The sequence below is a fragment of the Hipposideros armiger genome, unplaced genomic scaffold (assembly GCF_001890085.2).
Source record: "Hipposideros armiger isolate ML-2016 unplaced genomic scaffold, ASM189008v1 scaffold_15, whole genome shotgun sequence".
In the NCBI taxonomy this organism is placed as follows: domain Eukaryota; kingdom Metazoa; phylum Chordata; class Mammalia; order Chiroptera; family Hipposideridae; genus Hipposideros; species Hipposideros armiger.
The window spans coordinates 4,464,881-4,480,212 of NW_017731365.1; the positions used below are offsets into that span (position 1 = coordinate 4,464,881).

Consider the following 15,332-nt stretch of genomic DNA (forward strand, 5'->3'; position numbering starts at 1 on the left):
ATACCAAGTTTGTACTACGGCCACAGTGTGGGAAAGGATGTGGGGGAAGTCACAAAGAGCACCACACCACGGAAAAGGGTTAGGCTGGAGCCAGGCACTGAAAAATGATCTTTAATGGTGTGTTAAAAACGAAGACTTGATCTCATGAGCTCTAGCGCTTACCTGTACAGTAATGCCTTGGTTTGCGAGCATAATTCGTTCCGGAAACAAACTACTCATATTGCAAGACATCGCTCATTTATCATATTAAAATATATTAGAAATGTTTGCTCATCTTGCAGAACACTTGCAAACCACATTACTTGCAATCCAAGGTTTTGCTGTATAACCAAAGAAATAAATGTACTCGATATAGCCCTGGCCAGTGCAAAACAATGACACCAGATACCTTAATGGGCTCCACCAGCTCCAAAGCAGGGATAATGTCCTCCGAGATCACTTTGGCAGGGACCAGGGGTTGCATGGGCACCTCCTTCACCTCGTCACAGAACCCAACCAGCCCACAAATCTCCTTAGGTTGCTGAAGAGAACACAGAAAAAGCAGTCAGATGCAGGTCTGCACCCGCCACTGGTAAGTCCCGCTGTCTGTACACAAAGGTCAGGATGCTGGGGTAGTGCCCTGGTCCCAACATCAAGGGCTGACTGTCCCCAAAGATTTCATATTAAATTAAAAGAGCTTGTGCAAAGGCAGATGGACCAGTTTCACGTGGGGGAGGAGGCCACACGAAGCTTGGAAGGGAGATCAGACAGAACTACGGTCTCTGCTCCAACCAGGCAGCACCCAAGGAAGCGAGGCTCCCAGCACCTTTAGCAAGTGATCAATCGTCTCCGAGGACAGTGGTCTGCTCTAGAACATGTTTTTCAGTTGAGGCGTTTCACTCAGTTGGAAATAAACTCTATGTTCTTTTTAGAGGAGAACTACTATGCTCATAAACTAATGGAAAGCCGAATGTGTTAGAAATAAAAGCACACAGGATCTTTCGGTGGCAGGACCATTTAAAATGATGCATTAAGGGGAAACGTTGGCTTTTTAACGTTCACATATTCTACGTTCACAATTGCACAAACAGGACACACGAAAACTCAGTCCCCCAAGTTAATGAATCATTTCAAGTCACAAGGTCTCCAGATTGATCAATCCCCTTTTCCAACCAGATACCAAACCGCAGAGAACTAAGCAGCTGGGACACCACCCTGACTATGTCATCCTAGGATGGCCAGCAAGAAAAGCATACAGACTTCGTGTACTCTGTAAACCAAATGCAGCCGGCAGCTAGCTCTGGGCCTGATCGCATCTGTCTCCCACCACCAAACCATAATGCAGCTGAAACGAAACCTGTTAAGGGAAGAGAACTAGACCGTGGCCATGGTTCATCTTGTTTTAATATTGAGAAGGTTCTAGAGTGAATTAAGGTTGGGAGAGTCTGAAAGTATATCCTAAGTATCCTGTCTTTGGCACCCTTTAAGAATGGGGGGGTGGGGGGGGGCGGGAATCAGAATGGAGCCAAAGATACAGCAAGCTTTTTAGAAAAAAGACAAAGATTCAAAAGGTATATGTCTGCTTTGTCTCAGAGCAGCTTTGTTCTACTAACTCCAGGAGGTGGTGTAAGGGAAAATTCAGAAATTTCAGCCAAAGTCCTCTCCCACTAGACTTCAGAATATCTTTGAAAAAAAAACTTTATTTCCAGGGCTCAGAAGGAAACAATGCTCAGTGTGGCCCCAAAAGGGCAACCGGATCAGTAAATCCAATCTGGGGGCTCAGTGACCCACTTTATGCCACAGGCGGCACAGCTCTCAAGCTGTCTGATGTGGCCCCAGGACATAGGATCCCATCACCCAGAGGGGCAGAAGCCACAATCAAGAGATTGTTTCCAAGTCTCTGGATCTCGCAGACAGAGGAACAGTCTGCTCATTATTTGCAGATGATTAATTCATGCAGCAGAAGCATTTCTGGGGTTATGAAAAACAGGACTAAAGACATGCAGTGCTCTCTTGAGTCATGACAGAAACAAGATGACCCACCGGAAGTCAGGCCTACACTGATGGAAGCTGAGGCATCTCCAGGGCCACCCGTGGTTCCCAGTCATCACACTAGCAGCCTTCACGTGGCCAACTGGACACCGAGTTGGCCCAGAGTGTAAGGCTCTGCTGGCTTCATTTTCCGGCCCCCTGAAGGGGAGATGAGACCCCAAACACCCCAAGTGCTGAATCAAAGGGGAGACATGCAAAAGCTCCCCTGCCAGCCTATGAACACAGAGAGGGACCCTGCCTTTCACAGCCCTTCCTCATCTCTGTCAGAGCTGATCATGCCATACAAGAAAGAGGAGCAAAACAGCTACAAGAGGCAGCAGACCACTACTACAAGCAAACCCCCCATCACATACCTGGTCCTGCTGTTGAACAAAAAAACAGGAAATCGGAGATGAAAATAAGAGAAAGGAAAGGACACAACAGTTAAGAAAACATTAAAATAACAACCATCAAGCAGTTAACCAGGTGTAAGGACATTACCAGAGGTTTAGGGAATCCGCCCTTGCAGCCGTCTACCTTGTTCTCACTACTGAGTGCACATGAGGCCCTGAAAGCTACTCTGGCCGTCCTCTAGGAAGAGACCACGCCGCCCAGCTTGTGTGGGCACCGTCCCTATATCCCTGACACACCACATCATGCCCAGAAAATACTGTTATGAAGGGCTCTCTATCCTCAAGAGCCTAACCCCACCAGGGCTGCAAGGTCCCCCCCTCAGGCTGGTGATGAGCAGCAAAAAGGAGCAAGGCTGCCCAAATTAGGGGTATTATAAAATATATCCAGAGGGGTCAGGGACCCGGAACCACACGGTCCACTGCCTGGGTCTCATGGCGGTCTACCCCCAGGTGGCCCAAGTCAAGTTTGGAAGGCTGGTTTGACACTATATCAAAAGCTTTGGGGCCGACCGAGTGGCTCAGTTGGTTAAGAGTTTGCTCAAGAGTGCAAGCTCTGAGCAACAGCAGTTCGATTCCCAGCCCGAGCTGAGCTGCCACAGAGCTGCCAACAGGTGGCAGGATGGCTCAGCTGAAGAAAAAGCTTTGCCTTTTGGTTCAGCAATTCCAGCTTTAGTGATCTATACTAAGGGGGGGGGGAAACAGAGACGTGCATATACAATATATATATGTCTTTGAGCATGTTCCCAAAGGAATGATGCTTCAGACGACCCTGCTCCGTACAAGTTTTCATCATGCTTTTTTATCCCAAAGGCTAACCTGGAAACAACCTAAACATCCAGCTATCAGGGATTTTAATTACATAAACCATGTTATAGCCGCACAGTGGAATATTATGTAGCCATCTAAAAATAATTTCTACAGAATATTTAATGACCAATATAATTTTAGAATAGAAATGTACTACAAAGTTTGAAATAATATATAAAATATGACCACTGATATTTTTTAAATCTGCAAATGATTTTTGATTTGGGAAGAAGTATCCATATTGTCAAAGAATTTCTATGCAGTACAATTCTGACAGTGAGAAAAATATTTTTTGAGAAGCTTATTTCTTCCTATTCTAGCTGCATAGGCTAAGAACAAGGTGGGGTGTAATAATCCCAAATAAACTCTATTGTGACTGGATGGAGTCCCTGAATGCTAACAGCAGGGCCAGGGAGTATATCGTTTAGGCCTTAAGGTCTCAACTACTCAACTCTGCTGCCGAGGTGCAAAATGGATATTGCTGTGTTCCAATAAAGCAACAAAAAAAGCCCCTGGTTAGAGAATAAACTCAAGAGCTGTAGGCCAATGTCAACATAGTCAGGAGTCAGGATGACAGAGAAAAAAAAAAGTACAACCTACCCCAAACCCTGCGGATCAGGTCTCAGACAGCCAGAGCATGTTCCCAAAGGAATGAGGCTTCAGACCACCCTGCTCCATACAAGTTTTCTGCATGGAGCTGGCTGGCTGGCTTCCCATGATCGATACTTTCTACCTCTAACAATGAAGGGGTGCCCTCACCACCTGGATATATCAGAAGCAAGTGCAAGAGTTAAGGGCTCAAGCGGCAGCAGCAGCAACAGCTAACACTGCTGCAGAGCTCAGGACCAACTCCAAGAGGCGGGAGTCTGCCCTCCTAAGAACTCAGGCTGCAACACAGCAAGCAGTTCTCAGACCTGGCCTGGCTATAGAACCGTCTATTCCCATGAGTCCAGGGTGAAAGCCAGCTCACAGGTGCACAGGCCAATGAACCGCCAGGAAGGCACCAGGGCAGTTTTGAGGGTCAGGCTGGGGAAGACAACGGGGAGGTACTGAACAGCAAAAAGGGCTCATTTTGGCCCAATTTAGTACTCGACGGTAAAAATGGGACACTAAACCATACGCTTTTCAAAATTCCTGGAAATCACAAAGTTTGAGATGAAGAAAAGTGCTGAGGAGGAGCTTCCCCTGCACCTACCATATGCATCATCATTTGGACAGCAATTTCAGAATACTGGTTGATATAGTTCTTGCACTGAGGAGAGAGAAACAGGTAGTTAATGAAGTGAAATTAATTACTACTACACACAAATCCCTCCATCCCCCCCGGGATTTCCAACCCCAAAAATAGAGTCTTATAAATGTCTGCTCTAGGCAAGTTTTAATAAGATAAAAACGGCAATTTGATTGTTCTATACCTTATAGAAAAACGTGCAAAAGGTGTTTTGAAAATATTTTCCAAAGGCCCTTAGACATCAAGTCCTCCGATCTCCTTTTATGGCCCAAACTTGCCCCAAAATCACACAGCAAATATTCAGCAGCAATTTAGAGTGAGTGTGGCTATAAGATATGCTGCTAGGAATCAGAGACTACTTTTCAAATGCATTCACTCATTCTTGAGCAGAATTATAAAATTTAAATCCAGAAGAATCAAGTTACAATGTTTTCCAACCTGCCTATTGTCCTACACATCTAGGTATTTCCTATAGACCCTCAGAGAAAGCTCTGGTTGTAACTGGAGAGCCTCCACAGGGAGAAAACCAAGGGTAATAGGACAGCCCTCCAGGAGGTTACATTGGAGAAGCCAATTAACATAGCAATATACAAGGATACTTCAATGAGGCTAAAAGATTCCCAGGCTTTCAGGAGAGTAAGTCAACAGAGAGGAACCCTTAGCTCCCAGAGCCAGCCATTCCCGGATCCAGAAAGGCTGCTCTAGACTGTAGACCCACTGAGCCATTATCATCAGCTTCCCTACACCCAGTCGAGCAGAAGCTTGTCGGTTGTCAGGTACTAAGCACCAGTCTCACTGAGTGTGGTTATTGTGAATAGAGTCCAGGAAATGAAGCCCGCTAAGGGGTAAAATGCGTTTCTGAGCCCGCAGGACTAACATTCGCCAAGGTAACAAAGGCACCCCAGGTGAGCTTCCTGCAAGCCACTGAACGGCTTCCCGTGCATGACAAGCCTGCTGGCTGTGGGGAGAGCACACTTAGAATTATGCATACGTAAGAGCCAGGCTTTTAAAAACAGAGTTATAAGTGATTCTAGTGTTGTTTCTGATGTAAATGGTTACTGGAAGAAAAAGAAATCTTCACAAGAGTGGTGTCCTTCCACTATCTTGTCCCACTGAGTTTTGTTACACATACAAATGCAATTAACCAACAAGGTATTTAAACACCCACCACCTATTCTGGCTGCTTTCTAGTGAGAAGGAAATAGGAGTTGTTTGAACAATCTCTTCCTCAAAGCCCTTAGGCTGGAAAACAGTGCCCTAGGAAGGGAAGTTTCCTTGGTTCCCCCACACCTGTCCCCAGAGCCCACCGGGAGACAAGGCTCACCATGTCGGACATGCCAGGCCCCAAGCGGTCACATTGCTCCTTGGCATGCTCCACCAGGGACTCGACAAAGGAGGCGTTGGTCCTTACGGCGGTCTGGATGTCGGTCACCATCTGAATGCAGTCCTGGCAAACATCCCCACTAGCCTGCGGAGACAGAGGCAGTTAGACTGCGAACACTGCACACTCCTCGAATAACTAAGAGGATTCCAACTCCTGGGAAATTTCCCTCACATGCTCACGACCGCAGCACTGGGTAGGGAGTGACTCCCTGAACTGGTAGTTCCTAATGTGTTTTTACAGTTTATCGACAGTTTTAAACTCCACTGGGCATTGATTTTAGTAAAACTTAATAGAAGCAAGGGGAGGGGAGGGAATCTGCATATTTTTAAAATCCCACTTTTTAGGGCCGAGTGGCTCAGTTGGTTAAGAGCTCACTCAAGAGTGCACGCTCTGAGCAACAGGGTTGCCGGTTTGATTCCCAGCCCAAGCTGAGTTGCCGCTGAGCTGCCAACAGGTGGCAGGATGGCTCAGCTAAAAAAAATAAAAATAAAAAAATAAAAAATCCCAGTTTTTGATAAGGTCTTAATATCCAAAATTTATAAAACACTCATGCAACTCAACACCAAAAAAAACCAAACAACCCAATTAAAAAATGGGCAGAGGATATGAAGAGACATTTCTCTAAAGAGGACATACAGATGGCCAACAGGCATATGAAAAAATGTTCAACTTCACTTATCATTAGGGAAATGCAAATAAAACCCACAATGAGATACCACTTCACTCCAGTCAGGATAGCTATCATCAATAAATCAACAAACAACAAGTGCTGGCGAGGCTGTGGAGAAAGGGGAACCCTGGTGCACTGTTGGTGGGACTGCAGATTGGTGCAGCCTCTATGGATATCAGTATGGAGGTATCTCAAAAAACTGGAAATGGAACTACTGTATGACCCAGCAATTCCACTCTTAGGTATTTATCCAGAAAAACCCAAGACACTAATTTGAAAAAATATATACGCCCCTATGTTCACTGCAGCACTATTTACAACAGCCAAGACTTGGAAACAATCGAAATGCCCATCAGTAGACAACTGGATTAAGAAACTGTAGTACATTTATACAATGAAGTATTACCCTATTATAAAGAAGAATGAAATCGTACCATTTGCAATGATATGGATGGACCTAGAGACTATTATGCTAAGTGAAATAAGTCAGCCGGAGAAAGACAAATACCATATGATCTCACTTATATGTGGAATCTAAAGAACTGAACAAATGAGTAATATAAACAGAAATAGTCTGAGAGACACAGGAAAAACTGATGGTTGCTAGTTGGGAGGGGGTGGGGATGAGGGAGAAGGGGAAGGGATTAGACAGCATAAATAGGTAACTACAATATTGCCACAGGAATATGAAAGATAGTTCAGGGAATGTAATTAATAATGTTGTAAATATTTTGTAGGGTGTCAGATGTCACATGTCTTGCTAGGGAGACCACTTCATAGATGGTGTAGAGGCTTGACCACTGCACTGTACATCTGAAGTTGCCGTTGGATAATATTATATGTGAACTATAATTTAACACATATATAGTCATGGATTGTAGAGTATAGTGTGGGAGTGGAGTCAAGGGAATCGTAATAGATATGTATGATATCGTGGTTTGGGGAGCAGTGGATGAGGGAGGGGAGTTGTCACTTTGTGAGGGTGAAAACGATAACTATTGCATTGTTTTGTAAACCTGAAACTAATAAAAAAATAAAAAAAATTTTAAAATCCCAGTTCTTAAATTTAGTTTAATTTAAATATTCAGGTTCTTCAGAAACCCCCATGGCACAACCATCAGGAGGCTGGCTGGGGTAAACGCCCCCAGTTGAAGGATCGCCTGCATGCACTGCCACTTTCATGTCTCATCTCTAATCCAACCAAACGTGGAGCCCGGCGACCAGGCCCACTCGCCTCCTTACCTTCGGCTGGGGCTCGCTGCGGGGGCCATCCTGAGGGTAGAGGAGGAGCGGGATGTTGGCCATGAAGGGAGCCACCACCTCGGCCATGTCCAGTTCCGGGATCTTGTTGGACTCGAGCTGTTTCTGGTGGTTCAGCTCCGCCAGGTGCTTCTGAAGAGACTCGCAGAGGTTGAGAGAGGAGCACACCTCTCCGGGATTGCTCTAGTGGGGAAAGAAGTCCAGATGGAAATCCTTTCCCCGAAGGAAAGCAACACGAGCACCTGGTGCCTTTGAATTCGTCCCTTTCCTTATCTCTTAGCTTGACTCACGTACGCATACCCAGCTCACAGGCATCGCAAACTAAGCTGCCCAATCCGCTCCCCCTCCGTCTCCATTTTAGCAAATGGCCTCACCACCATTCTCCCTGCGATTCAAGCCAGAAACCCAGAAGACATTCCTGACTCCTTCTCCTGTACATCCCTCCTTCAGCAAGTCCTGTCCATTTAGGCTTTAAAACAGAATCTCCTCTGTCCATCTCCACTGTCCCCAGCACATCTCACATCTGACTGTCCTGCCAACTTCCCCTCGTGCAACTCCCAACCGGTGGGACCTAGACCAAACCTTTGGGAAAAGGTACCTATGCTCATGGCACGCCTCCTCCTTGAAACCCCCCAAGGATGTCCCGCTGCACTGACAATCCTCAAATGTGGCCTAAAAGGCCTTGCATAAAATGTAAGCCCACCTTCTTCGCCAAGACCTTGGTCCCATCTTCGAACACTGGCCCTCTCAGTTTTTTAAGCCTCTCTTCTTCCTTAGGGTCTTTCCATATTCCACAAACCTGGCTCCTTGTTCACTGCTGCAAACCACCTCTGACACATGGTTGACTGAAAGCTGAGCATCCTTATAGCTGAACCCACAAGTACATTCCCTGACACACTCCTCAGGATAAAATCACAGAAATGAAATGAACTGCTTGTTCAAAGGGACAGTTAAAGGTCCGACATGAGATATCAAATGGGCACCTATGTGTTATTCCGGTTTACATTCCTTCAGTAATTCTACAAGTTCCCCTTTCTTGGACCCTCCCCAACTCCTGAAAGTTACCGCAGAGGGATCTACCACGCCAAAGCCATTTTGGATGCTAGAACTGTAGGAGCTGTTGAGAAAACCCGCATCTGTGAATGGACCTTCCATCGTAATCACTCTAATCTGCTGTGGTACCTCCCCTGGGCCCCAAAAGTGCCTTGAAGGAAGACCTGTTCTCCACCACGTACCACCTGTCCTTTAATCATGTCCAGGATGACTGGGAGGTAGGAGTCCACCATCTCCTTGCAGGAGGAAGACAGGTCCGGCTTAGGAAGCCAGTCACAGGTCTTCTCCAGGTACACAAGGATCTCTTCCTAGAGAGGACACAGGCAAAGGTCAGATCAGGATGCATTTCTCTACAATGGGCTGAAAGCAAGAGGCCCTCGACAGCTCCCAGGAAAGGCCTTCTGGGGAGAGGACTTGGGAGAGGGCGAGTGGGTGCCATGGCTGTCAGGTCAACGAGGCAAAGCGCAGATCCTCTGACCTGCAGTCTCACAGGCACAGGGAATTCCGAGCACGCAGAGATAGACAAACAGACCTAAAGGTTAACAGCATATGATACAAAAAAATCCCAATCAACCTTGGGCATTTACCAGCTGTGGGTGGAGGAACAAGCTAGGCCCCACAGCCTGTTTCTGTATTGCCTATGGCTAAGAATGGTTTTTACATTTTTAAAGGACAGGGAGAAAAAATATTATGTGTCAGAAACAGAATGCAGCCTGCACGACCTAAATTATTTCCTAGGTGGGCCTAGACCCCAGAGTCACAGCTCTTTGAAGGAACCAATGCACGTGGGCCACACAGCCACCATTCACACACAGTCACACACACTCGTGGTGGCTCACCTCAGTGGCATTGTCTTTCAACATGTCGCCCGCGGCAGTGATGACATCTTTGCATATGTCACAGGGAAGGGATTTCTAAGAGGAAAGAACATGAGGGAGAGAAATCTGTATTTGTAGGACATAACTCACAGCTGAAAATTCCCTTGGCCTTTTTCCTGTTTTTCTAACCAGGATATGACCGTGGCCATGTCTGACGCACTGGCACATCCTGGTTCCCCAACCTAACCACGACGCACTCAGACGCCACAGGGAAAGGAGTAGGTGTGACTGACCAGGATACACCATGCTTCTATGGATAAACACCCTTTTCTTATACCCTTTACCACTCAGCACCTTACACAGAGCACACAGTATAGGCCAAGCTTCCTATCAATGCTAACAACAGCTCTGTGAGGATACAGACTCAGAAAGGTGAGAATCAGAGTAGCAGAAATCAGAGAAGATCAGTAATGCAAAGCAGCATCCCCTGGGACCAAGACCACTGTCAGAGTTAAAGGGGGCGGGGCAGGGAAACAAGCCCCAGCCGGACACTGGTTGCTGCTGCTGCGCACTCACACTGGCACTCTATGGGCCTTCCACTCCCTGGGCGGTGCTAGGTTCAAGTGGAGGCCACCTACCTGTCACCACGCCAAAGCTTACAAACATGACACCAGTCTTCCGGCAAGCCTGGGCATCCGGGGCCCCACGTGGCCCAGGACCATATAAAATCGAGTTGGTTCTCAAAGCTCTTGGGGAGCTCCCTTCTTGATGTCAACTGATTTTCAACCCGTGAGGATAGAACTAACACATATGGGTAGGATCAAGGAACACCTGTCAACTTAGCTGCATTCAGAGAAACCGATTTGGATCTTTGGATCTAGTCAGGCTAATAATGTGCATTAGGCCAACCAAGAGAGATGCAGGCATCATTCACGAAACTGCCCTATCGACAGCAAAAAATCTGAAGTCTTCACTTCACATACATTCAACTTGGAAAGAGGAAGCAGTATTAAAAACAAGACCAAAGGCAAATTAAAAACCAAATCTGAAAGTAAGTTACGGCCACAGAGGGTGGTTTTCCCGTGACTTCAGAAAATACTTTAACGGTGTTAATTATTCTTCTCTTACTAAAGGAGTTCTAGTGGCCACAGACAAGTTTTGAACGTGAACTCCACTCAGTGAAACCTGGCCTGTAACCACAGGACGCAGCACATCCCAGAGCGAACCCAGAGCATCATCCCATGCAGTCGGCTGGTGCAGCCAGGAAAGCTCGGGCGTCTCCTGAGAGGGTTCAGGTCCCATGAAGGAGGTTTGTCGTCTTAGCATATTCTCCATGAGTGTTGAGAGCCCCGCATTAATATGCTACATTTAACATTGTTCAGATGAAAATCAGTGGCATCTTTTCCAGTTTGGTTATAGCTGGAAATAAAATTTTAAATAGCTACTATAGCTCTAGGGTCTGAATCAGTGACCCAAACAGGCAGCTGTCTGAGGCAGAGAGAAAAACATCAAAAAGGGGGAAAAGGTTTAAAAAGCTTAGCATTTACTTTTTGAGTGAGTGACCAAGGATGAAGTGGTCCCCGAGTGCCCAGTTCTGGGAATGGGGGCTGCAAACCTGCTGGTCCCTTATCTGGGGTGAAGAGATGGCATGTGCACAGAGGCCTGGAGGGCAGCATGGAACACACAGCCGGGGGCACGGGAGGACCTCATCGCATCTCTGTCACCAAGAGACTGGGTGACCTTGGGGGAACGGAACCTTAACCTCTCCCACCTCCACTTCCTCTGTGGCAAATGGGTACACCCACCAACAACAACAGGTCCTGCCTCCCTTGCAGGATCACAGTGAGGAGCAAACAACAGAGTGCTCTGTAGACGGCAGTAGTTAGGATGATATGAAGGGATCTCGCGTGCAGAGCTACCGGCACTCACCACTGTCGGCTTGTTCCAGACGGTCTGCAGGCAGTGCTTCACAGCCCCACAGTCGGCCGCCGTCTTCACGTTCTGGCACCACACTGCTGAGCCCCTGGTGCATTCTCTGAGGCCCAGGACAGGGCTGGCTAGAGCTAAAAGGAAAACTGGTGTCAGAAGGTGGCTCGTTCCCCACGCCAGGTCCACCTTGTGCAGCTGGGGCTAAGGGCGAGCTGGCCATGACATCTGGCTGGACATTCTGGCTGGGCCCCTCACCCAGCTGCATGAAACACAAACCACACGGAGGGACTGCGTCCAGCCAAGAAGGTACTAATTTAGCTAGTTCACTTTTTTCCTCTCAAACTATTGTTAAACAGTATCAGGAGATACCAGACCTTTTAATCTATATAACCTTAAAAAAATTCCATGGGGCCGGCGGAGTGTCGCGTTGGTTAGGAGTTGGCTTGGGACGCCAGCTCTGAGCAGCAGGACCCCGGTTCGGATCCCACATGAGGGCCAGTGACACTGGCCTCTACAGCTAAGATGGTGAACAACAGCTCGACCTGGAGCTGGGCTGCCTTGGGGCGACGGTGTAGGCTGCAGTGGAGCTGGCCGGCAGCGAGCGTGAGCTTTCATGAGCTGCCGTGAGCAGTCATGAGTGGCCGTCCGATGGCCGTCAAGCGACTGCCTCACCCAGGAAGAGCGCAATGATAATACCAATAAATGGGACAGTGAAGCGACGTCCTCCACAACTAGACTGAAGAACAAAAGGACAGCAACTTCTCTGTCCCCCTTCCCGATTCCCCAAAGCTGTTCCCCTCCCCCAATTCCCCAATAAAATCTAAAAGAAAAAAAATTCCATGAAGTAATGAAAGAAATCACAGAAGAGACTGACATTTAAAATATAGAAGATTTTAACTTCTGTAGAATGAAAACTAACCAAAGTGTTTTTTTTTCAATCTGTAGAGGAAAACACCAAAATTTATATCCTTATCACACCAAACAACAATTTTTAATGTTCTAGGAGAACTTTTATAAACCTAATTATGTGAGTTTTTGTACATCAACAACTTTGCTAGCAAAAACAAGATCACATAATCCACCCTGATACCAAAGTGAACATCTGTCCACTCAAAACCAGGTGCACAGCATTTCATCTATTGTGGTAATGAGGAAAGGGCTTGGGCAGAAGTCACATGCACTGAAATGGGGTTAGAGGAAAAAAACAGAAGGTTCAATGTCACCTGGGACAGAAGAAATGCAGATTAAAGAAGCTGCCGTATTTTGACAGTTAAATTGACCAAGAAAAAAAAAAAGTGACAAATTTTAAATGTGACATGTCTGAATAGTGACAAGTTTGTAGTAAAAGATACATTCTTATAAGACTGATAACAGTGTGACTGGTAAGTACTTCTTAATATACTAATGTACTTCAAGAACTGGAAAAAAAATCCCTCTTCAAAAAGTAATTTACTTCTAGAAATACATTTTAAGGAAACACAGCAATTCAAAAGGTAAAATATGATATGCATAAATACATTAAGTATAATTCACAATACTGAAGGAAAAAAAAACAGACGCAACATGAATAGCCAAAAAAAGAGGGAAAACTAATGACATTCTTACTAAGATATTATGAGGCTGTTAAATGTACTTATAAAAGTAACGTATAACAGAAAAAAATTCAAAAATATGAAATTCTATAGGAGCTGGACGAAATTCAGAAGCGAATAACAAAGCAGGGTGGTTGGCTGAATTATTAAACTCACAATGTTGGTTTTGTTGGTGTGTATAACCTTAAAAATATTTTATAAACTATTGTAGAGTTCCTGTATTTCTTAAAAGAGGTCTATGGTATTCTTGATTTTGGAACTGAAGAAAACAACAGATTACAGCAGGCTACACGAGATGGACAACTGCACAGGGGGCAAACTCCAGCAGATAACACAGTGGCTGAACCCGCTTCTACTGTAAATAGGAAACACTTGGCCGAAGTCTGAGACGAAAACCCCACAGCCACCTAAGAAACAGGTTTAGAACCTCCAGAGTCATGCTGTATGTTGCTCCAACTTGTAAGCCAAGGGAGGGCACAGTGATTCTACAGACATGTAACACACGCATGTACACACGTGCACACACATGGTATACAACACGTGCAGGTTGGTAAGAACTCTCTTTTCAGGAGACAGAAGGCAACAAAATGCAATTATTACTAGCTGTTCAACCAAAGCTATAGTTCCACAAACAAGTCATGAAAAGACTGAGTCATGGAGCCCCAAAAAAGCTCAAGCCAGATTACCTGCACCCTTTCAGACACCAGCAATTGAATTATTAATCTGCTGCTCAGGTTACAGCCTTCTCTGTACCCAGGAGCCAATATCACCACCACAATCAGTTCAGGAACTCAGCTGAACTCGCCGCCACATTCCAAAAGCTGTTGGTCTGGACTCTTTCATGGGAAAACATGTGCCAGATTCAGAACAGTACTAGGCCCCCCTGATGGCCCACGCAAGTTTAGTCAACCAGTGAGGTGGTCAAGCTGGGCTGGGACCAGCCCTCAGCTGTAGGTCTGGGGAGCTGAGAGAAGAACAGAAATTGAGTCCCCAGAGTTAAGTGCTGTGGGGAGTGGAGGGGGTCGCAGAGACAGCATAAATGGGCGCCCCAGACTTGGCAGCTCCCGCCAGCACCTCCCAGGCACTGGACCCCAGGGACTCCTGAAAAGCACCCACTAAGCTACACTGTCTGCTTCTGCCTTCAAATCAGAGGAGAAAAGAGCCCAAACAATGAACAGGAAGCTCCAAAATGCGTCTCTAGGCAAAGGGACACAGTGATACACAGGGAAACCAGAAAGAGTATGGACATCAGCAGATAAAAGCAGAGCCAGTGGGCAGTCCTCTCTGCACAAGGCCTGATCACCACTCTCCATTCTTACAAATACTTGAAATCAAGTAAACCTTGGATTCAGGGATTTTCTCCAACCATCGAGCCAGGATCTGGCTACAAATAGCCGAATCTATCAGGTTTGGGGAACACAACTGCAACATCATAAGCCTACGCAGCAAAAATACTTTGTAGCTTGTTTCCTCCTTCTAGAACTTAAAACAGTAATCATTAGCAACAACGACTTTGTCCACTGTTTTGGCCAGGCTATTCTGGACTAAAAAACCATCTTGGGTAGCAGCTTTTATGTGAGATTGGCCCAGCTAACAAACCCAAGGTCATTTCCCGGTCCTAACAGTAACTGTTAGGCAAGGCAAGCCCCACCTCAGCAGCAGAGATAAAAGTCATGCCCGGTGGCCAATCTGGCACACCCACGAAGTCATCAGTCAGGCCTAAAATAGACTTCACGGACACTAGGGAATGAAACTCAAGTCCCAGCTCCTGGAAATTCAGTTCTTAGCAAGACATCCCCATTTACCTCTGACTGAAAGCCAAATTTATAAAGGTGCGTATTATAAAAACGGTCTGTGGTACACAACAGACGTGATCTCCTAGTATGACCCGATGTGTATTAACAGAGGAACAACCGTGTGTCCTCAGGCTCCGTAATGCGAGGCTGAAACACAAGCCTGGGTGACGCCAATGAGTAGCCTGATGAGAGATTCAGGTGCTTACTTCAGGAGCTGATCCCAAGAGAGAAGCAAACAATGGGTCAGAACACGTGGGGACATGAATCCTGTCTCCAGAAAATGTATTCATACACAAAATCCTCACACCTGTCCAGGGGGCTCTCAGGCACCACCATACCTGGCCAAGGACCCCAGCTGTGAACCGAAAG

General features: G+C 46.4%; 1 protein-coding gene across 3 annotated transcripts in view; it reads right to left on the reverse strand.

The window, feature by feature from the left end:
• Positions 1–15,332, reverse strand: part of PSAP (prosaposin) — a 33,326-nt gene that overhangs the window by 5,177 nt on the left and 12,817 nt on the right. Inside the window, exons 2-9 of one of the 3 annotated variants that reach the window (XM_019625436.1) lie at positions 11,576–11,709; positions 9,668–9,742; positions 9,011–9,136; positions 7,758–7,958; positions 5,786–5,929; positions 4,426–4,482; positions 2,385–2,393; positions 389–520 (exon numbers count right to left, since the gene is read on the reverse strand). In XM_019625436.1, the coding sequence (XP_019480981.1) occupies positions 389–520; positions 2,385–2,393; positions 4,426–4,482; positions 5,786–5,929; positions 7,758–7,958; positions 9,011–9,136; positions 9,668–9,742; positions 11,576–11,709 (878 nt within the window). The remainder of the gene's footprint in view (positions 1–388; positions 521–2,384; positions 2,394–4,425; positions 4,483–5,785; positions 5,930–7,757; positions 7,959–9,010; positions 9,137–9,667; positions 9,743–11,575; positions 11,710–15,332) is intronic. The other 2 variants (XM_019625446.1, XM_019625456.1) reach the window with 2 other exon arrangements.